This window comes from Didymosphaeria variabile (assembly GCF_027946475.1).
Source record: "Didymosphaeria variabile strain IMI 356815 chromosome Unknown scaffold_2, whole genome shotgun sequence".
Taxonomy (NCBI): Eukaryota; Fungi; Ascomycota; class Dothideomycetes; order Pleosporales; family Didymosphaeriaceae; genus Didymosphaeria; species Didymosphaeria variabile.
Window position 1 is genome coordinate 4,282,378 of NW_026611621.1, and position 25,350 is coordinate 4,307,727.

General features: G+C 52.6%; 7 protein-coding genes across 7 annotated transcripts; 6 read left to right on the top strand and 1 right to left on the bottom strand.

Moving 5' to 3' along the window:
- Positions 1 to 625: 625 nt before the first annotated feature.
- On the top strand, positions 626 to 1,858 carry N0V89_003134 (uncharacterized protein; the record flags this gene model as incomplete). Its single annotated transcript, XM_056211936.1, has 1 exon — positions 626 to 1,858. One exon carries the CDS (start codon positions 626 to 628, stop codon positions 1,856 to 1,858), a length of 1,233 nt encoding a protein of 410 aa, XP_056075409.1.
- A 2,716-nt stretch (positions 1,859 to 4,574) lies between these two features.
- N0V89_003135 (uncharacterized protein) lies at positions 4,575 to 6,513 on the top strand (the record flags this gene model as incomplete). Its single annotated transcript, XM_056211937.1, has 4 exons — positions 4,575 to 4,721; positions 4,773 to 5,169; positions 5,331 to 6,244; positions 6,307 to 6,513. 4 exons carry the CDS (start codon positions 4,575 to 4,577, stop codon positions 6,511 to 6,513), a joined length of 1,665 nt encoding a protein of 554 aa, XP_056075410.1.
- Positions 6,514 to 6,639: 126 nt separating this feature from the next.
- Positions 6,640 to 9,515, bottom strand: N0V89_003136 (uncharacterized protein; the record flags this gene model as incomplete). Its single annotated transcript, XM_056211938.1, has 6 exons — positions 6,640 to 7,424; positions 7,477 to 7,875; positions 7,927 to 8,102; positions 8,151 to 9,170; positions 9,222 to 9,376; positions 9,435 to 9,515. 6 exons carry the CDS (start codon positions 9,513 to 9,515, stop codon positions 6,640 to 6,642), a joined length of 2,616 nt encoding a protein of 871 aa, XP_056075411.1.
- Positions 9,516 to 10,326: 811 nt separating this feature from the next.
- Positions 10,327 to 13,085, top strand: UTP4 (U3 small nucleolar RNA-associated protein; the record flags this gene model as incomplete). The annotated part of the gene is made up of 2 exons (XM_056211939.1): positions 10,327 to 11,344; positions 11,389 to 13,085. The coding sequence occupies 2 exons, from the start codon at positions 10,327 to 10,329 to the stop codon at positions 13,083 to 13,085; spliced, it is 2,715 nt and encodes a 904-aa protein (XP_056075412.1).
- A 1,794-nt stretch (positions 13,086 to 14,879) lies between these two features.
- Positions 14,880 to 16,261, top strand: png1_1 (Protein png1; the record flags this gene model as incomplete). Its single annotated transcript, XM_056211940.1, has 2 exons — positions 14,880 to 15,768; positions 15,822 to 16,261. The coding sequence occupies 2 exons, from the start codon at positions 14,880 to 14,882 to the stop codon at positions 16,259 to 16,261; spliced, it is 1,329 nt and encodes a 442-aa protein (XP_056075413.1).
- A 2,582-nt stretch (positions 16,262 to 18,843) lies between these two features.
- Positions 18,844 to 19,893, top strand: N0V89_003139 (uncharacterized protein; the record flags this gene model as incomplete). The annotated part of the gene is made up of 3 exons (XM_056211941.1): positions 18,844 to 18,942; positions 19,025 to 19,462; positions 19,522 to 19,893. The coding sequence occupies 3 exons, from the start codon at positions 18,844 to 18,846 to the stop codon at positions 19,891 to 19,893; spliced, it is 909 nt and encodes a 302-aa protein (XP_056075414.1).
- A 3,370-nt stretch (positions 19,894 to 23,263) lies between these two features.
- N0V89_003140 (uncharacterized protein) lies at positions 23,264 to 24,778 on the top strand (the record flags this gene model as incomplete). Its single annotated transcript, XM_056211942.1, has 4 exons — positions 23,264 to 23,579; positions 23,631 to 23,679; positions 23,729 to 23,871; positions 23,919 to 24,778. 4 exons carry the CDS (start codon positions 23,264 to 23,266, stop codon positions 24,776 to 24,778), a joined length of 1,368 nt encoding a protein of 455 aa, XP_056075415.1.
- Positions 24,779 to 25,350: the final 572 nt, after the last annotated feature.

Genomic DNA, 25,350 nt, shown 5'->3' on the forward strand with positions numbered 1-25,350 from the left:
AGCAAAACTGCCACGCTCAAAAGCGCGTCATGCTCCTTGAGCCATGGGAAATGACTTCCACATGCCGTGCTCATGTTGCTGGTCGCTCCCGGAATGTTGGGGCTCGCTTCCAGATTTGGATATATGTTCCCTTACTTGGCTCCCAAGAGGTCGGATCGATACTTTTGACATCGTTCGACCCAGAATACTTTCTAGGGAACAGGTCGCGCATCAAGGGGGCATTGTCGTCATCTCTGTTACTGCGTATAGCAGAACCTGAGAATCTAGTCTGACTTCTGGAGTTGATTTCCCTGCAACAGATACGCTAGGATTAACTCCATAATGGAAGGTCGCCAGGAATCCATGTTGTTGATGGTTGGGAGCACGATCTCATGCGGCGCTAGCTTTTCCGCGCGATGTCGGCTTTTCCGCAGCCACGCCTTCCGAAGCGCTGACAACCGATCAATTCGAGCATGCTTGAAGCGGGAAGCAACCATGCGAGCAGCGTAAAATATCCAAATGTTACTTGAAGCTTCCCAGATCGCTTACAAATGGAGTTGTGATCACATCACCCCGCAGTCGCAATCCCTCCTATAAACAGCGGCCGCCTTATGTCTTTGCCGCGGACGATGGCCCGCAACCCAACATGTCTCTACGCGTTTTGCAACTCTCACGGATCATCACACCTCATACACGTGGCTCCAAACGTCTATTGATCCGTACAATGGCTTCTCAAACCCCTGCAAAACTTGCTATACTCGATGATTACCATAATATCGCAGCACAGCATTTCTCCACTATTGACTCTTCCAAGCTTGAGATCACCACTTTCAATGACACGCTACCCTCATATACGCATCCTAAAACCAACGATGCCGACCGCAAGCAACTCGAGAACCGTCTACGGCCCTTCTCGATTCTCTCGACCATGCGCGAACGAACCCCGCTCCCTGGCGACCTCCTTCGCAAGCTACCAAATTTGAAAGTCATATTTGCTACAGGAACACAGTTTGAAACATTCGACAAAGAAGCTATGAAGGAGCTAGGCATTCAATTGGTTGCTGCGCCAGGGAAGGGGAGAACCGACGGGAAAGGCAGTGGGCCATCGGCTCGAGCGAAGATGAATATCAAAAAGGGTGGAGGGCATCCTACCACACAGCATGCGTGGGCGATGATATTGGCTCTGGCACGCAATATTGCAGCGGATGATGCCGTAATCAAAGGTAAAGGAGTAGCTGCAGGGTGGCAAACCGATCTGGCTATCGGGCTACAGGGCAAAACTCTCGGTATGGTTGGATTTGGGAGGATAGGTGCGCTTGTGGCGAGAGTAGGGCTGCTAGCTTGGGGTATGAAGATTGTATGTTGGAGCGCCAATTTGACGCAAGAGAAGGCGGATCAATTGGCGGAAGACGTAGGACTACCGGCCGTGGGAGGAGGTATTGCCGCAGAAGACGAGCCTACATTCAATGTCGTCGGAAAAGAAGAGCTTTTTAAGAAATCTGATTGCATCAGCTTGCATTACGTTCTGAGCGCCCGATCGCGAGGTATTGTTGGTGCACAAGAGCTAGGGTGGATGAAACCGTCCGGGCTTTTGATCAACACATCGAGGGGGCCGCTCATTGACGAAACTGCTTTGCTGGACGTTCTTCGTAATGGTCGCATACGGGGCGTTGCTCTTGACGTATTCGATATCGAACCTCTTCCCTCAGATAGCCCGTGGAGGACTGAGAACTGGGATGAAGAGGGCAAGAGCAGGGTCCTTCTGACCCCGCATATGGGCTACGTCGAAGAAAGTACAATGCGAACATGGTACGAAGAGACAGCGGAGAATGTAGAGCGGTATGTCGACGGCAAGGATTTGCTACACCGCCTTATATAATCGTCCTCTATGGACCATAATGCGAAGACCAAGTCTCACCTGGTACCTAAATGATGTCTCCACATACATTGCAAAGCCTGAACAGTGAAATGGGAACATTAACAACAGTCAATTTAGACTCAGCCTTGCGCGGAATTTGATACGGAATTACAAACGGACTTTGTGGGGCGACGCTGTGTGTATCCATCGAAAGGATGATATCGAGAAAAGTATACACGTCCTGCTCACGAAGAGGATACACCAAGTTGCGAGTAGAGTACTCGTTTGGCTTGGAAACGACAAAGAAAGCGAACAGGTCATTTAAAACTTACGCAGTATTGCACGAATGTGTGTGATGACGTCTTACAATTCTGTCGCTGTTAATCACTTCACCTTCATTGTCAGCACATCCAGGAGCAATCCTTACGCCAGTCGAAGATGGATAATATATCAAACACCAACATAATGCTTTACTGTGGCAAGATAAAGATTTTGTGGACACGGCTCGTGTTCATCAGAACGCTAGAATGGTTTCTGCAAGCCCCCCTCCTCAGCACTCATTGTCCTCCAATGCTATTCCGCTGCCATCCACCTCTGGCAAATTCGAGCACACGGGGGTCCCATTCGCGGCAGCCACACATCTACACCCGAACCTGGCATCCTGGATCTACTCGTAGCATTCGACTATGCAGACTGCATTGATCCGCGAGTTCGCTTGTATGGGGAAAGTCGAAAACTGCTGCCCTATTCCCAAATTGTATCATGGGGAACTCAGGGCACGATGCGGTGTTCGAAATTCGGACTAAACCTATGTCTCGGTATGACATGGCAGTGGAATGTTCTATACAAGTTAGTTGATGGGACATAGCACGCTTTTCGATTGTAATGCATGTATCTCGAACACTAGTAGTCAAAAACAAAAGTCCTGTATGTACTCAATCAGTGTACGGAGGCACTACCTCCGGTGCCATATTGACTATAGCCGGAGGATCTACTCTAGCGACAGTCATGCGCGTAAGCCGCATACTGGGGCGTTCGGAATGTTTTTCAGCAAAAGCACATGGCAGATGATAACAGCTGATTATGGGCTATATACCGAACGTGGCTTCATCAATCTTCAAACATGGCTTCTGTCGAAGCGCAGTGAAAACGACACATATTGCGCATAGTGCTTTCCAGCTGCGCAGTTCAGGCAACGGGATCTACACCGTATTTGGTCATCTGCATAGAAGAGGTAAGGTCTTCAGCGCGAGATCCCTGGTAGAGGGTTTAGGTGCAATGTATACTTATCACTGCCCTAACCGGCGGGAGGGGCCATTCGCCAATGAAGGGGAGTTCTCCGCAGTCATAGAGCAGATCTTGACCGGCATCCTTGCCAATCGCGTCGGGAAGCACACCTTAATATAGCTCGCAAGAGCTCAACTCAAGTCAGAGGATGTCTGGACGCATGTGCAGAGTCCCCACGAATTTGAGGGGACTTTACCATCAATCATCAAGATTCCGAGAGTTCGGGGTTAGCAACTACAAGCGGTTTTGACTCAACCGGGGTCTCGGAACGTGAGTCCAGCCACGACTCATGGACCGAATCCTCGGTTGCCTTTTACTTCTAGAAGCTCTGTATAGCTTCCATGTGAACCCGCAAAACCGATGTGTTGAGTAAAGCCTTGAGCTACCGTGCCGCGTTCGTGATTGGATACCTCGGAAGTATTAATCGACACATAGCAGTCGAGGTCGAAACCGATCGGTATCACCGCTCCGAAGGAGACATTGCTTCGCATTCACACCTCTAATTGATGGAACTTCTCACGCAGGAAGGAAGCCACACCACCATGGTGCATGTAGGGAAGGCGTGTAGGGAAGGGAAACCTTCACGAGCTAGCCGTTTCAGGATGCGGAGCAGCATCCTCCGTTACATTGCACACTTCCAACACATGACTCGCATACTCCTCCAATTGAAACACCGCACTAAATGTATCCAGATCGCTCATTCTGCGACAGCGGGCGCTATCCCCACAGTGTTCGACCTCTCGAACACGCGCGGTGGCGCGACCGTTAAGACCTGCACTTGAAAGCTTGAGTAAAGCCTCACGCCGCTCCGTTCGCAACACGAAGACTCACGCTATCTATGTACCATCGTGGTACAGTAGCGACCTTGCAGGATAGCCGGCCCGTTGCTCCTTACTTCGCTCGAAATCTGCTCGAAGATGGTGGTTGTGTGATGGCCGAGCTTTCGATCGACAATACCGCCCGATAGTCCTCAGCGACGCTGTCAACCTGACGAAGCGAACAATTGACCCGGGATCCTACAGCTGGGCAGCCAATTTGGAGAATTGCATATGGGCATCAGTGATCAGATGGCAACACAAAAGCCGCGTGACTGCAGGAACTCGAACACGCCTTAGTCGCGGAACCCCAAAGCTTACTCCAGCTTTCCCCCAATCGTTCAAAGCACACCCATGTCTGGCGAGCTGTTGCTTCCCGGTATCCCTGCGCTTACGCGGATATTCGATCCTTGAGCCGGCAAGGGAGCACTAACCCTGGTTCTACCTGCAGCTCAGGCCCATGACTTTAGATGAATTTCCTGGTCGTGCTAGGTCGATGGGCACGGTGTCTAGTATTAAATACATGCGACGTCCCGGGTACTGACTTGCCAGAGGTTCGAGCTCAATTGTGAGTTTCGCGTTCGAGAACGACTCTGGAATATCTTTTTGTCTTGAGTGCTCATCTCTAATTGACAATGTCGGCAGAACCTAAGACTGAGGTTGGTGTTTCGCACGACGAGCGTCGGGAGAGTGCGACAGACATTCGACAAGTGCAAAATGTGGCTCTAGCAGATGCTACTGCGAAGGCTGGTGTTTCGCCATGGACACCTGCGATGTTCAGAGTATGTTCTTTCTACACACAAATGAATTGGCAGCATGCTCATCATTCATAGCTTTACGTGTGTCTGCTTGTGGCAACATTGAACTCCTGCATCAACGGTTACGATGGTTCCTTGATGGGTGCCATCAACTCATACCCCCAATACCGAGGTTACTTCGGCTTCAGTGTCGATGAGGGCACGCCTTCCACCGGTATCGTCTACGCCATCTACACCATCGGAAATCTGGTCGGTTCTTTCGCCGCGGGACCCGCCACTGATATCAAGGGCCGCAAATGGGGCATGTTCTTGGGATGCCTCATCATTATCATTGGTACCTGCATTCAGGCTAGCAGCACGAGCCTGGGAGGCTTCATGGGTGGCCGCTTTGTCCTCGGTTTTGGTGTCGCCATCACATCCACCGCAGGTCCCGCCTACGCCTCCGAGATGGCCCATCCTGCCTACCGTGGTGGTAAGTTACCCGGATACAAAGTGGATTTGTTTTCCCAGCAATGCGAAAGCAAGACCTTTTGTCTTCATATTTGGGGCATGAGAAAAGCGTCTCCCCTTCGCTTAGCTAAGACAAAGCAAATCCCCCCTCCTTTAAAACATGTACTAACTTTGTATCTTAAGTACTCACGGGAATTTTCAATACATTTTGGTTCGTAGGAGGAATTCCCGGCACTTTTGTTCCATATGGCACATCGACGATGGAAGGCACCATTTCGTGGCGCATCCCCATCTGGCTTCAAATGTTCTTCGCTGGTGTTGTCCTAGTTTGCTCGCCCTTCCTACCCGAAACGCCCCGTTGGTTGATCGCCAATGACCGCCACGAGGAAGCCCTGAACACGATGGCCAAGTACCACGGTGAAGGAAGCCGTGACTCACCCATCGTGCAGCTAGAATACAAGGAGATGGTAGAAGATATTTCCGTGACTGGTTCAGACAAACGCTGGTGGGATTACCGCGAGCTGTTCAACAGCCCTGAGCAACGCTACAGGACTATGATTGTCCTCACCATGGCATTTTTCGGACAATGGTCTGGTAACGGTCCGGTCTCCTATTACTACCCGACGATGCTTCAGGGTGCCGGGATCACCAGCAACCACCGCCGTCTCCTACTCAACGGTATGCAGAACGTCGTCTCCTTTGGCGGTGCCGTCTTCGGCGCTGTCTACACCGACAAGTGGGGTCGTCGACCGCAACTGCTCGTTTCCACGGGTATCTGTGTGGGTATCTTCTGCATTGTGTGCGCGCTCGTAGCTACCAACGTCGTCAACGGACCAGACGGCAAGCCGAAGGTCGATGACTCTGGAACACCCATGATCAAGAGTTCTGGACAGGCCAAAGCGGTTATTGCTTTCATCTTCATCTTCGGATTCATCTTCTCAGCCGGATACACGCCGCTGCAGCAGTTGTACCCCGTAGAGTGTCTCAGGTACGAATCACGCGCGAAGGGAATGGCCTTCTACAACTTTTGGGTCAACATTGCTGGGTTTTACAACACGTTCGTGACTGGCATTGCGTTCTCTGGAGCTGGATGGAAGGTAAGCCGTCAACGATACAAGCTGCAATCGTTTAGAGGCCTCGAAGCTGACCAATGTGCTAGTACTACTTCCTTTTCATCTTCTGGGACATATTTGAATTCGTATTCATTTACTTCTTCTACGTCGAGACGCGTCGCCGTACCCTCGAGGAGCTTTCTGAGATCTTCAGGGCGAAAAAGCCGGTCCAGGCTTCCCTCAGCAAGACGCAGATCGTTATGCACGGCAACCAAGGTGTCACCGAGGTGTTTGACAAGGAGACGGCAGCTTAAAATCAAAGTCTTTGATGATGGTACATGTTTATGTGTAGCATGGCTTCCAATCAATACCCTCGTTCATTGATAATTTTGTGCAATATTCGAGCCACTTCGCTCCCTGTGTTCATCAACTTTCCCCACTTACCACCTCACTGCTTCCTTGAAGATCGGTACCTTGTCGAAGTCATCGGTAGTCCACTTGACTTCGCCTTTCTCGTCAATCCAAGCTCCCTCATCACTAGCTTCAACCTGCTTCTCCTCCAAGCCCTGCAAGATATTCTTGCTAGTCTTGGCCTCATCTCTCGGTATCCATACCGCCGGCGTCTGGCTCGTGAAAGCGGGATCGAGGTATGCTTTTCGCAACTGCTCCTCGCTGTACTGCGGAACATCGTCTTCATCCCATTCGGTGTCTTCGCGGAGCCACGCCCGCATTGCACGGTGAGAAGCATATCTTTGAGGTTCAAAGAATCGCGCTAGCGGAGAGAGATACCTCGGTGGGATCGGAGTATGCTCAACAATTTGCTGAACGTGATGTGAAACCACCCCTTCTTCTGTCTCTCGGTCGCCTAGCAGCGCGGCACCCTCGCCTTCCTCTTCGGCACTCAGATCGGCAGGTAAAAACTTCTCCAAAGGATCGAAGTACTTATTCGTCATGGCGTTGAAGAGTATAGTCGCAAGGAACAAGACAGCGATCATGATTGACGGACCAGTAGCCTGTCGTAGACTGAAAAGACCCAACAGGCAGAGCTCAGCGATGTAAATGCCTCCGAGTATTTGCTGTAGAGCAAGCGTGTAGCAATGACCTTTGGTGTCGATCTTTGGCGAGACGGTGAAGAGAAGCATGTAGCGGTAGCTGAAGTAGAAGAAGGTAAGCCCGACAGCAGCGAAGCCGAGGACGAGCGGGGCGATGCAGGAGTATGCGATAGCTATAACAAGTGAGCACAAAAGAGTCAATACCGCGTTTCAGGGCCCACATACCAATAATCAAGAAGTTGCCATACTTTGGGAATACCTTACCCCACTGAATGCCCTTCAATTGCGTGAATCTCTTGTATTTCTGCCTCGGCGTCTTGTCGAAGAACTTATCAAAGAAGATGTAAGACGCAAGATCGGAGTAGTTCAGCATGTTGTTCGAGGCACTCGTCAAGCCTTGCACGATGAAGTACGTAAGATACGAATTGGCTGCGCTAGGCAGATTGGCTGCAAGTATGGTTGGGATTGATGAGGGGTTATTTGCGGCCTGGGACAGTACCGCAGCGGCACCGGAAGCTAATGTATTGATCAAGAAGACCTGGAAGACCTGGAAGACAAAGTACCACCGGAGTACTTTGAGCTCGACGGAAGTATTGGTAGGTTCACCGAACGCTTTGAAGATGGCTGCATTCGTCAGAATCTATCCTAAACCCTAGAAAGGTGACTTAGGCTCACCTCGAAAAATGTTCGGGACAAACGAAGCAAGAGCACTGAGCAGTGCAGCAGGTACCAGTCCGGCCAAGAGGCTGGTCACGGTCTCAGGAAGTTTGTTGAGCCAATTAAGCCATTTATAGGTGTTCGCAAGATATTGTACGTTTGACCATGCACCAACGAAGGAGATTGGGATCGACCTGTAGATCGTTAGCTTGGAGGTTTAGAATAACGTGGTTACGGCTTACCAGAACACAATGATAGCAACCACGAGAATCGTTGCAAGTCCTTGTTGGGAAATCCTCTTCGCGGGTGCTAATGTCAGATTGTTCCAGATGATTTCACCCGGCAACACCGAAGTGTACCTCGGATTGAGAGCTAGAATCTCCGCAGACGCAATTTGCTGGTACGCACGCTGTGCCGCAGCTTGTGTCCGAAATTCAACAAACACTGCTGCAGCACCGCCATGGCTTTCTGCATTCGCATTCGAATCGCGTGCCTTTCGAATCTCTTCTTCTTTCTCCTTGAGTTGCTCGCGATAGTAATCGATACTATCCACCTTTTTACCGATTGGCGGCGACTTGAGCGTGTGGGTTGGGCGTAACGACTTCTTCATATGATTCGGGAGATCATCGTAACTCTTGAAGACGCTGTTCCCCCTGTTTCCACTCTTTTCCAGCTTGCGCTTCACGTTCTGTATCAATTTGAGCTCGGCAGCTTCCAATTCTTCGATTGTGGTATCGCGGCTGGACACGAGAGAACGCAATTCATCAGCTTTGGTTGCAGGCCAAACCCTTATTGCGTCGTCCCCGAAGAACTTCTGCGCATTCTCTTGGTCGAGCGTAGCTGTAGGCGCTGAAACGAAAAGAACAGTCCTGGACGACAACTTTTTCGCCATTGGCTTTGACAGGTTCCATGCTTGCCTGAGTCCGATCAGCCAGAGTCTCTCCCTTGCTACGGTAAACATGACGAAGCCGAAGTAGATGTACGCAACAACGGCATGAGCATACAGCTTCTTCTTATCTGCGACATTGCCGATCGATATGCGGTCGAGCTGAGACGATGATCCGCCACCGGTCGCATTGATTGGAAAGAGAATAGGCCAGGTGATGCAGCACCCCACTACGCATAGGAAAATTAGGGTACGCAGAAAACGAAGGTACAGATACGAATCCAGATGTTCATGGTAAAGGACGAATTTGTCGGGAACAACACGAAGCGTATGGTACCAGGAGAAGTATGATCGGCTGGCTGAAGGTGTGCGGTCTCTGGACACAAGGTTAGTGGTGTCTCTATGGGCTTTGACGGCATATGCGCACTTCTCTGGGATGGTTCCGATGAAGGTCCTCGGAGAGTAAATTTTGGGATATCGGTTGCGAATGAGTACAAAAATGATGATGAAGAGGATTGCAGTAAACCACGTCGGTACAAAAGCCGACACTATCGCCGCAAGGTTATGAGCGGAGCCTTTTGGCTGTTCGTTTATGTTTATCAACAATGTGACACAATTTTGGAGTGTAAAGTGTTCTAACCTTTGGTTTCTCATCCCATACTCCCAACCGGCCGCCTGCAGTGTTCTTCACCAAAGCATTCAAGACTTGCTGTGCGTCCATGATGCCGAGAGGTAGAGACTGGAGTGCCGTGGGTCGAAAAAGACGGACTAGACGTGCGCAAGCCGCGCCCCACAGGAAGCCTTGAAACAAGCAGTGCAGGTCAACAAGACGTCATTCCAACAGCCTGACGTTCATATAGAAGACAATGAGCAGTGCAACACAGAATAGATAGTCTCGGTTTTACGAAGTGTAGCCGTAGAGATAGGTAGGCAAGATCATTCTATAGTACGTTGTTGGAGGCGCAGGCAGAAGGCAGGGATGACGTAGATCGTGGCTGGGCCCTGGGTCCTGGGGCCACGCACTCACGTGCAGAGATCTACGTGATGAGGAAATTTCACCTCTCTGGTCATGACGTGGGGGCCGAGAGACAGCGCCAAATATCTTGATCATGAGAATTGTCTCAAATGCCTGGCTTTCCCTCTATGAATGTGTAGCCGGGCTGCCTCCCGATGATGAGTCTGATCGAGAAGCTTTGTAGCTAGCAGAACAAGGATTCGGAAAGTAGTTGTCGACTTTAATCTCAATGCCACTCACTCGATAAATACGACATGAGAATCAACGAAAGCATACAATGAACCATAAGGTAGGGACACCTGGTGTTGTTCGGCGGCGGAGTGATAGACCCAACCGAGCGTAGCGCAATAGTGGAAGTCGCGCTAAAATTATTTCTTGCCAAGATTTCGGTCCTAACTTTCTCTGCTCACCTTCGAAAGTAAATTTCACAACCATGATAGCCTCTTTGACCGAGTGCTAGCGCAGGCACCCAGCTTTCCGAGGAACATCGTCAGGTCCACCCACGGCATACTTCGCCATGGACATTCACCGATCGCGCTTCGTGCCATTCCCACCTTCCGCGATTAATGCGCTCGCTTTCTCTCATACCGAACCCACTCTTGGAAACAAAGATCCTGAGGGTCTGAGACTTGCTGTCGGACGGGCGAATGGAAACATTGAAATCTGGAACCCAGCGAACGGCGCATGGCAACAGGAACAGGTGTTTTATGGAGGCAAGGATCGCAGCGTCGAAGGCCTGGCATGGACGCAAGAGCCGGACATAAAAGATAGCAAGGGCAGAACAACGCCAGGAAGGTTGCGCCTGTTCAGCATTGGGTATTCCAACAGTGTTACGGAATGGGACGTCGCCACGGGTCTGCCTGCCAGGCATTCAGATGGCAACAATAGTGAGGTGTGGTGTTTCGCAGCCCAGCCGAAGTTCTCCAAGTACGCCAAAGGACCCGAAGCAGAGGAGGATACGCCCCAGAAGCTAGTCGCAGGCTGCGCAGACGGAACTTTGGTGCTCCTCTCGACCGCAGACAACGATTTGAGGTTCGAAAAATTCGTCGCGCGGTCAATGGTCAAGAAAGCCCGAGTACTGAGTGTCACGTTTAAAGACCGGAGGACCGTCATCGCCGGCTTCGCCGATAGCACAATACGGGTCTATGACACAAGGAACGGCTTTGTGATCAGGAATATTTCACTCGGCAACAGAGGTCCTGGGGGCCCGCGCGAGACCCTGGTCTGGAAAGTGAGGACATTGCCAAATGGTGGCTTCGTATCCGGCGATTCCAATGGAGACATCTGCATTTATGACGGCAAGAACTACAGCCAAACACAACGCATATCGGCCCACGAAGCGGACGTACTCGACCTTGCAGTGTCTCGCGACGGAACCAAGATATTCAGCGGGGGTATGGATTGCCGGACGAGCTACTACACGTGCAATCAGCGCGGAAAGTGGCGCGAAGTATCTCACCAGAGATATCACGACCACGACGTAAAGGCAATGGCTGCATATGATGGGGCAGGTCTTAGTGTCGCAGTGTCCGGAGGTAAGTAAGTGTCTCGCTACTTTCGACTTTAGCTAACGATACAGGCATTGATACCCAGCCTATTGTTCTTCCCATCCGAAATTTTGGGAAGGAACTTAGCCGTGGTCTTCCTGCTCTACCCCAGTCACCATCATTGCTAAGTGCTCCCGATGCCCGCCTTATGGTCAGCTGGTGGAATTGTGAGATCCGTGTATGGAGGGTCAAGGCCCAGGATGACAATGTCGAAAAGCCAAAAGTTGTCGCCCGTTTGGCTTTGCAAGGCGACGAGAATATTTCATCAGTCAGCATTACGCGAGATGGTGGGCTTTTGGCAGTCTCCACGGTAAGAGAAGTCAAGCTTTTCCAATTGCTCGAAACAAACACAGAAGCAGGCTCAGGCCTCCGCATCAGGAAGCTTGAGCTACCTTCGTCCTTGGGTGCAAAACTTGTGAGATTTACACCAGACGGCAAGTGGCTAGCTATTATCAACGTGGCGAACGAGGTGTCTATGTTACGTATCGTTCGAACCGAAGACGAGCGACCGCGAGCTCTCCACAAACCCCTCCATCTATACCGACTAGATAGGGACGATGACCCATTAGATCCTCTCAGCAGCCCCTCCGGCTTGTACAGCAGGTCCATATCGCAGGCCGAATTTTCTCAGGATGGGTCGGTCTTTGCTGTAGCTGATATAGCAGGCTACGTAGACACATGGGTTACAGAAGGACACGAGGATGTTACTGCGCCTGAAGTTGACGTGTCTGAAAACGACGCTGCACCTGTTGACGATGATGATTCTGAGGATGAGGAAGGTCCGCAGGAGCGAATTACATTTCTCGGTCAGCGGTGGGTACGTAACCCATCTGCGCATCTGTTTCCACGTTTCAGATCCGCACCCGCTTTGCTATCATTCGAACCCACGTCGGTCAGTAATTCCCGGCCCGAGCCCCGAGGCAACCCAGCGGTGCATCCCACACGAGGCAATCCCCACCCGCATTCGCACGAGATACCAGATACAGAACATCGCCTCCTAGTGGTGTCTGCCGACCAGGAACTGTATCTTTTTGACGTTCTAGCCGGTCGCTTGTCAGAGTGGAGCAGACGAAACCCGCCATCCAGCTATCCAGCGCAGTACCGAATCCTAAAGTCTCCGGCCAAAGGGTGCATTTGGGATGCCATTCAGCGACGCGTATGGCTGTATGGGGAGGGGTGGTTATTTATGTTTGACTTGAACAAAGACCTCCCCATCCCGGAGTCTATCGAGACGCAAGATTCGATCAATGGGGAGGAGTCGGATAGCAAGGCGTCAAAGAAGCGTAAGAGGGAAGGCGCAAGTAGGGGTGTCAATGGTGCAGGTGATGCGGTGCCCGAGAAGGATGCGCCGGTAACGAAGATGCGGCGATTTGACAGCGCAGAGGACGACGAGTCGAAAACACTAACAGAGATCGGTTTACACGATGCACAGATGGGCGACTCTGACAACGAAATGGACGGTGAACAAGGAGCTTTGGTTAGTCTTCGAAGATCACGAGAAGAGGTTGACGCAACGAATGGAGCAAACGATGATGTGGCACAAGACACAGATGGCGCCCTGGAACAACAAAGACGCACACCGGAGCCTTGGTGGCACACGTTTCAGTACCGACCTATACTAGGAATAGTACCCATAGGGAAAGAAGGCCAACCGCTCGAAGTAGTCCTTGTGGAGAGGCCTTCGTGGGAACTGGACCTTCCCCCACGCTTCGTAGGCGCACACGAATAATGGATCCACGTTCACCTTTGTCGAAACATTCCATGCCACAGTGGCCACAGAGTCCCCAATTTTGATGTTCGCGTTTCGGGGAAAGGCGCTGGTGTTTGGGCTCCAACTGGCAGGGATACCTCGATGTTTTTGCAATACAGAGGTTTTCCAGCGTAGATGAGAAGTAGATCTTCGTCCCAAGCAAGCCTAACCCGTTTTGCGACATGGACTATGGAGACGATTTCGTAAGCTCGAACGACTTGTTGCAACCATGTGCGCAACGCGCGGGCGGCGAATCAAGGTGCTTCGTCAGCGGATGGAACCTACCGCGGCGGTCCGTGTGAGACGTTCTGATGATCGCCGTCGTTGCACGTGGCTTGGGCAGCACCTGGATCATTCCTGTGGCATTGCTCGTTCACCTCAGCAAGGCTCAACTCAGTGTTACATACAATAGTTGGAGAGATCTCATCAGCGCACAGAATCAAAAACCAAGCTCAACAACATAAATATTTCAATGTATTCGCAGCCGAACACCAATTACTGTTCAGTGCTCGCAAGTCCTACCAGTACGGATAGTCATACAATCGGCAATCTCTCGCACGTAGTATGTCTTGAACGGAGTGCAATGATGACGCGACGCGCCAAGGTGGCATCGAAAAGGCTTACTAAGTTACATACACACGAGTGGCCCGCCAAGTACGCCACCCGTTACGAAGCACGGGATGTGGATGAGGCTGTTGTGGGACCGCCTTGGGAGATTCGCGTCCGCACGCGATCACGACTCTTCCACTGCGGAGCGGGTAAAGCAGCAGGCACGATTGCGTGTTGAGCGAGGCCGTCGTCTTAACTTGTGCCAACAGTGGACGGATGAGGTCTTGGATAATTGGCGATGTATCAGTTTGAAGCGGTTGAGGGGAGTCCGAACAGGGGTGACGGATGCAGTAAGCGTAGTCGAAGTGGCCGCGCACTCACTGCACCAGCGTGAAGAGCCAATGAACGCGCTTACGCGGCCGTCTTCACCGCGTCTGGAGAGGTGCTGAGGGCGTGCAACGCCTGTTCTATTGATGTGGTCTGCGCGATAACGCATATTGAGGCCCCTGCGACGAATATCCTCAATCTCAAATCGTGGTATTGGGTTGCAGCTGGATACGGCGCAATTGGAGGCGAGTCTGCAGAGCATTCAACCGCCACCTGGTCGAGTACGAGCGCCTTTCCGCATTCGGGGCAGAGGGAAGAGGCGCAACGCACCGCAGCGGACAGCTCTGCGCGTGTCTCGACGAACAGCAGCAATACACGCGGTCTCGCGCACTCGGCCGCGATAATCATAGTATGAATCTCGCAAGGCGCGAGAACATCTGAGCGAAAGAAACTGCGTGAGAGGCTGCGAAGCGAGCGGCGCGCGATTGGCTCGTTCCGTGCTGCCACGCAAGCTGCAGCTGCCAGGCCGCGTATGCTCGAGTGTCAGTGAGCGCCGGCTTCCTCATCTTCGCCCGGGCCCCTACAAACCCACCCCGTCCCCTCGACGCACCAGAAAGATCCTCTTCGACATTGTTTTTGTGCGCTCTCTGCACGCTGCGCTGCCGTCGCTACAGTCGCATCGTCGCAGACGACGCTCCCAGAATACCTGCTGCCTCGGCCACAGTGCTGCGCCCTCCACCGCATCATCTAGGGCTGTGCACCGCGCCTAGCCAGGACCCGCTGCCTGCGACACTATAACGCCGCCGCTCCCCCATTCTGCGCACGCAGAACGCAACCACCACCACACTGTCGACACAACGCTTCTCGCGACCGCTGCGAGCACCACCGCATCCGACCATGGAGCACTCGCACGGCGCCTCACGGCCGTCCGCCGCCAATGTCGACGCCACCCAGCTGGCCACCGAACTGACAGAGCGCTTCCGCCAGGTCCTCAGCACAAAGCGCCTAAACGATCTCTCTTCGCGATCCGTACAGTCACGATCAGCATCGCCCGCACCGCGAGACTTTGGTACGCCGCAGCCGCCGCCCGTGCAAAACGCTCCCCCGTCCTATTCGTCACTCCGAAACATACCCCTCGTACCGGAACCGCCGCAGGACGCCCGCTCGCTCCGCTTCAAGAACATGCTTCACTCGCTCTCCAACATGCCATTACGGTGGGAGAACCCTGGTCTTCTCGACGAAGCCCTGCGGGTAGTACCGTTGGAGCAAATCTATAGTGAAGCCGAAGAAGAGAGCCAGATTCTCCAGGCCGAAGCCGAGAGCCTCGGCGCTGGAAAGAAGGCTGCCTGGGGCTACCAAGACTGTGTCGTTAGAGCGCTCATGCGCTGGTTCAAACGCTCCTTTTTCTCCTGGGTGAACAACCCGCCATGTGGCCGCTGTTACTCGCCGACAATTGGCGTCGGTATGGCCGCACCGCTCCCGGACGAGCAGGCGCGCGGCGCCAACCAAGTCGAGCTATACAAGTGTTCACTAGACCACTGCGGTACTTACGAGCGATACCCGCGATACAATGACGCCTTTGTGCTCCTCCAGACCCGCCGAGGTCGATGTGGCGAATGGGCCAACTGCTTCAGCATGCTCTGCCGAGCCGTCGGATCACGAGTCAGATGGGTTTGGAACGCTGAGGACCAGGTTTGGACCGAAGTCTACTCAGTTCACCGCAAGCGATGGGTACATGTAGACGTCTGTGAGGAGGCTTGGGATAAGCCTCTCTTGTACACTCAAGGTATGCATCTCCTCATTCCAAGCGCACTGTACATGTAATTGACTGTTCTCAAGGATGGGGCAAGAAGCTTTCATACTGCATTGCCTTCTCCGCAGATGGCGCCATGGACGTCACGCGAAGATACGTGCGAGACCCTACCAAGTACAGCGCTGAACGTAGCCGCGCACCCGAGGCAGTCCTCCACCACATCATGACGGAGATTCGCAACATGCGACGAAACAACATGGGCAAGCAAGAGAAGTTCCGCCTCGAAGGTGAAGACATGCGTGAAGACCGTGAGCTGCGCACCTACGTTATCACCTCGATCGCACAATCAGTCAGCAAGATCAACGCCGACGACATCATTAACGGACGGCTTTCTGCACGAGCAGACCCGGACGCACAGAAGGCACTCGAAGGCCGAACGAACGGCAATGCCCAGTGGATCCGTTCAAGAGGAGAACAGGGCCGTGGTACCCCGGGTCAGGATCCTCACAACCAGCACCCACGATGAAGACTTCGCTTGTCTGACGTTCGCTTCTACCCTATTCTTATGGATTCGACCCTCATCACACCGAACCCTCCATGGCCCTGCCACGCTTCTTTCGTTACCTGAGCGTTCGCTACCTAGCCTGGGTTAAGATGAGTTATCTCGATACCCACCACTTTGAAGCCGCGACATCGCTCGCGCTTGTAACAACATTATACCTTGACTAGCATCACATCGAACGTGGCTGCTACGGCGTTTTGGCGCACCGATCGCTTCCAGACATTAGTCCTAAAGCTTAATGTCTACACCATGATGGCGTTCCATTTCTTGGGAATCGGCAATCTGCAGCATTTTCACGACATTGGTGGGAGATTGACATGTCTACATTTTTCGCTTCTGTTCGACGTTCGTGCGCGATTTGGCGACACATTTTATACCATTTGCATTCTTGGTCATCTATATTCCATCTATCTGGAGATGAGATGTGTATTTTCATTTGTTACAGCCACAGACAGTTTCTTTGCATGTTAAGAGAGGGCAGCATTTGGTGCATTGGAAGCATGTGTAGGGGGTTATACCTAGAAGACTATCAGGGAAAGTCTTGGAAAAGTCACATGGACTATTTGGGTGTCGACGTGGTGGAGGGGGAGATGAGGGGATCCGAAGATCAGGATGAGCATGACGCGCGTCGCTTGACGCAGGGTAGGCCGAGGGCCACCATGCAGAAGAAGTGCATATAGAAATTCAAGAAGATCAGCATTTCAAAAGCGTATATTGGGTGATCCAGATTTTGCGTGATTGCGATGATAAGAAAAGGTGGGGTTTGAGGATTCTGCATGTGGGTATGTGGGCATGTAGAGTCACGTGTGTGATAGTGGCATGTTCCACTGTGCGGAATGATTTTCAGACGCCATCATTACTTCAATGGGCACGTGTACAACGGATAGACGTTACGCAGGAGCGTGCAATGTCTGAGTGTCAAGTTAGACGTCGGGCTTCATCCGTAGTAATCAGGAAGCATCAGCAAAGGAAGGCACGACTCGGTTGACATCTTACACACGTCCTAGCCTTGCACGCATTTACACTCGCTCGAAATCACATCAACGCAAGATGCACGCTTTCGACGCATCATCAACAGTGAACTTGTGGTTCTTCTAGCAGCATGGACAAGTCACCAAGCTTCTTAACTACGGAGTGCAGCACACTCTACAACTGAAGGCACTGTGCTGGACCTCTGTGCTGGTCATATCCGCATCAATCCATTGGGAAGGGTTAACGATAGCATCTTCTCCAAACCATCGCGAAGCTATCCGCAACATGCTACACACTCGCGGCGTAGCCTGCTCACCCTCCGGATGGTCTACCGAGCACTCTTTGCTACACGGAAAAGATTCTTCACTAACGGATGGCATGGCACTGTGCCACAAGGCAGAGCCATCACACGATCCACTCAATACGGTACAACGACATCGTGAGCTACACTCGTGGTGTTGAGCTTTCGCAATCTCGCTCTGCTGCGCAGAACTGCGCCGCCAACGGAGGCTTAGCACCAGCCACAAGAGGCAAGGCTCGCACTTGTCCGCCCCGCAAGCGAGTTCCGTCTAATTTTAACAGCGGGTTGCTTTGCTGGGGCACTGCTTACATGGGCTTGAGATGGAGCTAAGATTGGGCTTGGCTGGGCTGAGGAGTCTTGTGTTTGTGTGTAAGGCGGAAGAAGATGCTGCCGATGGGTGAGGCTGCATACAATGCACGTTGCACACTGCTTCATCTCTGATGGATACTGGTATTGTAGTACGCGAGGAAGACGAGGATTGTGTGCGAAGTACGAGCGTCTGTTTCGCGCGGATGGAGATCAACTTTCGCCCGGGCTGATTGTGGAGATTTGTCGCGTTGGGGCACGTCACCTAGCGTCGCCACGCCTTTTGAAGAACACTTGTGAACGAAGATCCAACGCAAGGCTGCTCATTGCCGATTCGAGTCAATTGGCGTCGGGTACACACGACATAGGACTTGCATGGCTCGCAGTGTTCAATCCCAATCAGGGAAATCAACAACAGAGCACAAACAGCGCTGACTGTCCAAGCCAGCGGTCAGTGACGCACAGCTGGACACCAAGCGGAGGCCCTGCGGTCCCAAACTTCGCGTAGAGATCAGCACCGCCATGCCAGACATTCCACGCGTTCCTACAGTAGGCTTAGGTCCGTCAGCTGCATGCGCGCCTCTTACTGGAACAGTCGAAGGTGCGTTGAGGCTGGTGCTGGGCCCTGGAGGATGGTGTGGCCGGCACAGACCCTGACCAGGCTCCAAGCCAAGGGGGCTGAGGGCACCCAAACGGCCGCGAGCTGAGGCGTCGCCCGTACAAAAGCTGGCTGCCATCCTACGCCGCTAACACTATCCTACCATCGTTCTCGTGTCGTACGCCTTTTCCTTATTTACGTTCATCGATATATCTTGGGTTACCGCACAGGTCCCTGGATACACGGTCGCTTTCTGCATACTACGTCACGAAGTTCGACCCCGGCACTGCTTCTGCGCGATTCGCGATTGTTGTTTGAAGACCAGACAAGATGGGCAAAGTAGGGCGTTTCGCGTGTATCTTCACGCCAATGGCGTTGACGATTGCGAGTCTTTTGTGTCTCGCCATCGTCTTGTCGGGCCAGGCGTACCAGAAGAGTGATCTGTCCAAGGAATTGTTTTTCTTCAGGGTGCGTTGTCCCAATTCAGCCTCGTGCCATCGCGCGCGACAACTCCTTACCTGCGAACTTCATACTGACTAGATTTGTATAGGCGGATACAACAGGCTTTAAGAATGATCCTGAAAACGTTATCGACAATCTACCCGAAGGTGTAACACCCGACAACAATCTCACCGAGGCGCTCCAGGTCGCCGCTTCGGCAGGCAACATGCGCGACATCTACCAAGTTGGGCTGTGGAACTACTGCGAGGCAGACCTGAAGGATGGCAAGGAGGAGAACTGGCACTGCACCGACCGCCAGAACTACTTCTGGTTCAACCCCTTCGAGGTCTGGAAGCTGGAGAACACTAGCATCCAGGCTGCTTTCCCCGATGACTTCAAGAACGGAATTGAGACCTACCACAAGGTGTCGCGGTGGATGTTCATCGCCTACATGATTGCGCTTGTACTCACGATCGCTGAGGTGCTTGTTGGCATTTCGGCCATCTTCTCGAGGTGGGGAAGTTTGATCACCACCATCGTTTCCACCGTACGTCTTCTCCAGGAATCTCCAATTCTTACTTTTATGTAGACTAACATCATATTCAGGCACAAACTGTCTTCATGATCGCCGCAGCCGCGACCTCGACCGCCCTCTACGGCACCCTCATCTCCGTCTTCCGCACCGTCCTCGAACCCTACAACATCAAGGCCTCCTGGTCTTCCAAGATGCTCTCCGTCCTCTGGATCGGCGTCGCCTTCTCCATCGCCAGCGGCTTCTTCTGGCTCATCAGCGTCTGCTGCTGCTCTGGCAAGAGCCCCCACAAGAAGGTCGTCGTCGAAAAGACCCCGTACACCTACGAGAGGGTTGCATCGCCTTACATGGGTGCCAGCGCAAACTCGCACCAGATGCACGACATGGGCGGTCACCACGGACAGTCGGGACACACGTACGAGCCATTCAGGCAGCAACATGTCTAAGCGTTGGGGGAGGATGCTACGGATGTACGCTGTGGATAGTAATCGCTAATGATTGCGGGCTGGAGCTGGGGACATGGCTGTGGGAGAGTGCCATGTCCATGATAATCATGATTTGATACTTTTACGCGGGTTGTTCGCTATACCACATAGGAGGCGTTTTCTGGATATATACTTTTGAGCTATATGTCGATGAGATCTTGTGGACTAGATCTTGTTAAAATGGATGAAGTGCATGATGTTATAATTGAGCCCCTCTTCAATCATCTCTATGGTCGCTTTCTACTATACCTATTGCCAACCTCGGCTGTGCTCTCTATATCACAAAAAAACACGTCCAATTGCTTAATATCACCAAGTCATGGAAGGCAATGCTTGACCTGACAAGTACACCGCAAAACTTTTCCCTACCCAGCTAGCTCCTCCGCGCTCCAGACGCGCGAACCGTCAGCAAAAACCCATGACCAAGCACGGTGCTTTTCTGGGAACGTTCTTAGAATGTGGGGGCTGAACCTCGGGGGAATGCTGACACGCGTGTGCGGGATGAAAAGGTGGATTTGCTGCTTTAGGGAATTCGGGACATGGGTCGGGATCTGGAGAAGGGCCGACATGGGGAAGCAGGGGGGAAGGAGGGTGGTGTGGCGGTGCGAACAGGGTGGTGAGGCACTGAGCGGTTGGTGTGGATGGGAGAGAGACTGGGGGTGATGTGATGTGGTGGTGGATTGGTGTTGTAGTTGGGAAGGAAGTGCCGTCTCGTTCTTCGCTTAGTATTAATATCTGGGCGTACGTTACTACGACCTAGGACAATTGGACGAGCACGAGTATTGGAGGATGATGCTTTCGAACCACTCCTTCTACACTCCTTCTGTAAACCTATACGTGACTGAACTTATGCCTCTTTTCCAACCGCAAATAACTCTTCCACAACGCTCACGACATCATCCGCATTCGAAATCGCAACCTCATGCCCCACCCCCTTCACAATCCTCACCTCCACATTTTCTTTCCCCAGCACAGCCGTAGCATCCTCCACCAGCTCCTCCGCAACAATAATCGGATCCGTCTCCCCTAGCACCAAATAAACCTTCTTCAACCCACCCAACCCTCTCTCAATGTTTCTCCTTAGAATTGCCCACCGCGTCTGCTGCCCATGGATGGGCGCATGCCTAATCGACGAAACAAAAGCCGGTATAAAGCCCCTGTGGTGCACAATCTGCCAGTCGACAACCTTGGCCGCGGTACTATTTGGGTAGTCTGGCAGGAGTCTATGATGACTTGTGGTGTATACTGCAGAAGACCGAAGTCCACCTTTCGGTTCATGCTCGTTCAACTCGGTAACGTCTTTCTCAGGCTCGGTCGCCACGTGTGGTCCCGTCCACAGCCTCCTCGTCACCAGTCTCTCGATCAGCCATTCTGGCAGGATTCCGCTCGTGGAGTACAATAGCTTGCTCTTCCAGGTGATGTGCGAGGTGCGGATGAGGCCGCCTGGTGCTATTAAAATCAAGCCTTGGACTGATGCGGGGATGCGGGACGCGATGTCTGCTGCTAGAGCGCCACCGAGAGAGTAGCCGATCAGGGTAAATGAGGTCCAGGGTATACTTGAGGAGCTGATGCAGCTGGATAGCTGTGCGAGGTAGAGGAGAGTAGTGTGGGGGTGAGTGCGTGGAGAGGCGGTGGACGAATAGCCCCGACCGAAGAGATCTATAGAATGTGAGTAGATTTGCAGGACCGAGAGTTCAGGGGATTGTGCAGAAGATAGTCTGGTTGTGACAAGTACATGTGATCTTGAAGAATCCGGTACCTCGTCAAAAGTTTGGGTGGCCTGCTCATCATGGGGCAACACGAGGTACCAAAACATTTGACGAGGCACCGCAGATTGATGTGGAGAGCTCGCTCGTGGCACCCCAAGATGGATACAAATCAAAAGCACGAACTGGTTTACTAGTAAGATGTGGCCTACCGAACAGCATCACTCGACACCCTCTGGCAACAAGCTTGTGGGCAAGGTTCGCAAGTGCTATGCTTGGTGTGGAAATGCCATGAATGAGTATTATTCTACGCCCATCTTCTGGACCCCACTCATATACGCGGGTACTACCTTTGAAAATAATTAAGCGTGAGTATACCCTTGTGCTTTTCATCCGAGGACACTCACCAAGTGCAGACTCTACATCTCTGCGTCCTGGCAGGGGATTCGGTGGATAAGGCAATTCATTCGCTTCTTCAGCGGTAAGGTGCGGTAATAGAGTATCTTTTGGCGAATGTATCAAAGTTGATTTACTTGTACTGGGTGGTCTGGTAATTGACCTTAGCAATATCCAAGTACCAAGAGTAGCTACGCCAGCGAAGAAGTAAAGTCGAGGCGGACGTTTGAAATGGCGAATAGAGTCCGGGAGGATGGTAGACATTGCGAGACAAATGTACGGTGACACGTAGAGCCCGCCTCACAATGCGTAACGCTCGCTATTGCACACTGATAGGACGCCAGGATGCTGGATGGTGAAAATAGGCAAGGGACCAGCCGCAGCCCGGAACGCTAGCCTTGGATGATCGCCAGAAGCGCCACGCCGAGGGCGGTAGACCTGCCCCAGCTGCAGCTCACGACGACGCTCCATCGCATCGCACGGGCGCCGACTCGAGTGGGACCGCGCATTTCGCTGCCGCGCTCATTTTTGCGAGGACCGCCCCGGGCGATGAGCGCCCCTGGCGTCTCGCGCCGAAGTGGGTATGATTCGCGCCGCCGAGCAGCCAAGTCGCCCAGCGACAGACTCCAACGCTAACTTGAGATGCTGCTGGCTGCGCTGCACCTGTCAGCAGTCTCAGCCACGCTGAATACAACTTTACACTGCCTAGCTCCTTTGTGGAGACGCTGATGAAGAGCAACCCTGGCCTGCAGTTGCAACGAGCTGCTATTTTACGTCCGTGGTCCCTCCGCTCCTTCTGTTCCTTTTCGCTCTCCCGCCCTTCTCCGCGAGAGTCGCCTGTTTGATACCCCGTTCTCTGCGCGAAACACCCACGCCGCCGACGTTTGCAGCAACCCTTTCATAGGGCAATCATATTCCGAGGGGCCCCAAGAACCAGTGCGAGCCTGAGGAAGTTTCGGAGGGTTTTGCTGCGCGGCTGGATGCGGTAGCTTGAACATGGATCAGTGGAATACGAACAAGCTCCCTGAGCGGTTGCCCTTCTCCAAGAAGCGCCTACCCAAGAGGGTTATATTTTCGTGCGTCGCTCTACTGGAGAGGATAGGAAGGAACATACCGCTAATTGATGCAGCTACATCCTCGACTATGTCGTTATCTTGTGAGCTTTTACCGCGCGTGTCGTCGCACACGACCTCCTTCCTAATTATCACAGCGTCCTCCTCGCCGTGTTTATGATCGTCGACAAGATCGAGCCGTTCCACCAGCCCTTCGCCATCGAAAATTGGACACTCCACTATCCGTATGCGAAGAAGGAGCGCGTCACCGTTACCATGGCGGCCATCTTTGCTGTCGGCTTCCCCATCGTAATCATTACGTTTTACACCATGATCATCGACGGGTTATTCTCGCATCAGACAGCTATGCCAACGGGCAGAGGAGGGGTGAAGCGCCTCACTGGCCGCTATAGGCTGAAGGATAGGCTCTGGGAGCTGAATTGCGGCATACTCGGGCTCATGCTCAGTGTGGGCGCTGCTTTCACAATCACTGGTATGTTGCGCAGCCCCGCGGCTTAGCTCTCGTTACTAATAAAGAGTGTAGGAGCCTTGAAGAATGCGATTGGAAAGCCCCGCCCGGATATCGTGGACAGGTATGCGCCCTTCAACGTAAAGCTCACAATGAACACTAACAGGGTCCAGATGCCAGTTGAAGGATGAAGTACTGAAGAGGTTCGCCGAGGACAAATCACGGATAATATTAGCCACCGTCGCGGATTGCATGCAAAAGGACAATTACATCTTGCAGGATGGCTTCAAGAGTTTCCCATCAGCGCATAGCAGTGGTATGGTTTCCGCACAGCCCGCAAGGCCCCAACGCTAACATTCGCAGTTTCGTTCGGAGGTCTTTTCTACCTCTCCATCTACCTTGCCGCAAAGCTCCACGTACTCGATTCAAAGGGTGAGGTTTGGAAGTCATTCATCGTCCTCGTACCGACGCTCGGGGCTGCGCTCATTGCTGGAAGCCGCATCATGGATGCCCGTCACCATCCGTTCGATGTTCTATCCGGCAGCTTGATGGGTATCCTGGTTGCATGGGGTTCTTACCGTCAGTACTTTCCTCCGGTCTCGGAAACTTGGCGCAAAGGTCGGGCATATCCCATTCGAGCGTGGGGTAAGGGTCCCGCCATGCCGCCTCCGACTGTGGATATTGCAGAAGATATACAACCGCTGCGACCTGTGCGGTCTGCTACAGATGAAGAGCGGGGAACATCATCAGCAATTCCGGAAGCCGATGAACACGGTGGCAACGTCTTCCGCCAGCAAATTTCACAATCGCAAAGGCGAAGGCAGGAAGAGTTTGGGGGCATACGACCGAGCGACACGATCAGTTCGACATACTCCTCCAAGGTCGCTGGATATCAGGGACAGCTTCCCGCCTCGAACCCATTTGCGAGTTCCAGTCTACGTCAGCATGATAATTACGAATACTCTTCTTCCGAAGACGACGAGAACATTGAGTTGCAACACCAATATTCTCTTTCAGGGCGCCCTTTGGCAGGTCAGCACGGGGCCTCTTACGACCCTGTAGCTGGTCAGCTCACAGACACGGGGTACCACCCTGCCCAGGCCGTTACACCTACCCCTACACCTCCTCCAACACAGCAGAGACCTACTGGAGATATATCAGAAGCTACGAGCGCGCCGCCGCCGCCACCTCACGCTATTGGGACCACGGCTCAACAAGTGTAGCAAGAGCTAGACTAACCTCAGAATTGTATGACATTGGGGCCTCTTGTGAGCGTGTCTATGTGCATCTCATACAGCGCGTTATATGACTATGCATAGCTGGAGCCATGGACCCAGGCGTTTGGATGTTTAGTTTCTTGAAGGACTTGTTGTAAGCAAACTGCTGATGATTATTTTCTTAGCGCCGGCGATGAGCTGGTCGTCTCTTTGTACATTGGTGTTGGCTGGATTCGAGCATACAATGGCGCCTTAGCATGGTAGCTTACTCTTCACGTAAAATCTGATATTATACTACTCTTCAGTACTCCGCGGGTTCCGGCTACCTTTCAAGTGCACAAGTGCTCACGGTGCGCCACTTGTCGTGCCCTGGACGCGTGGCTGGTGCTTCGTGGCGCATGCGGAGTTCTGAACGTTGACGTAGATCTGCAGGGATGCTGAAAGCGGTCCGACCCCCGTAAATCGTGGATTGAACATGGGCCGCGTTGCATCTCTCCACATCTGCCAGCAGTATCAGCCTCTGTCTGTCACTTCCCACGCGTTTGCACTCGCTATTCGATTGTTTGATGACCACCCTG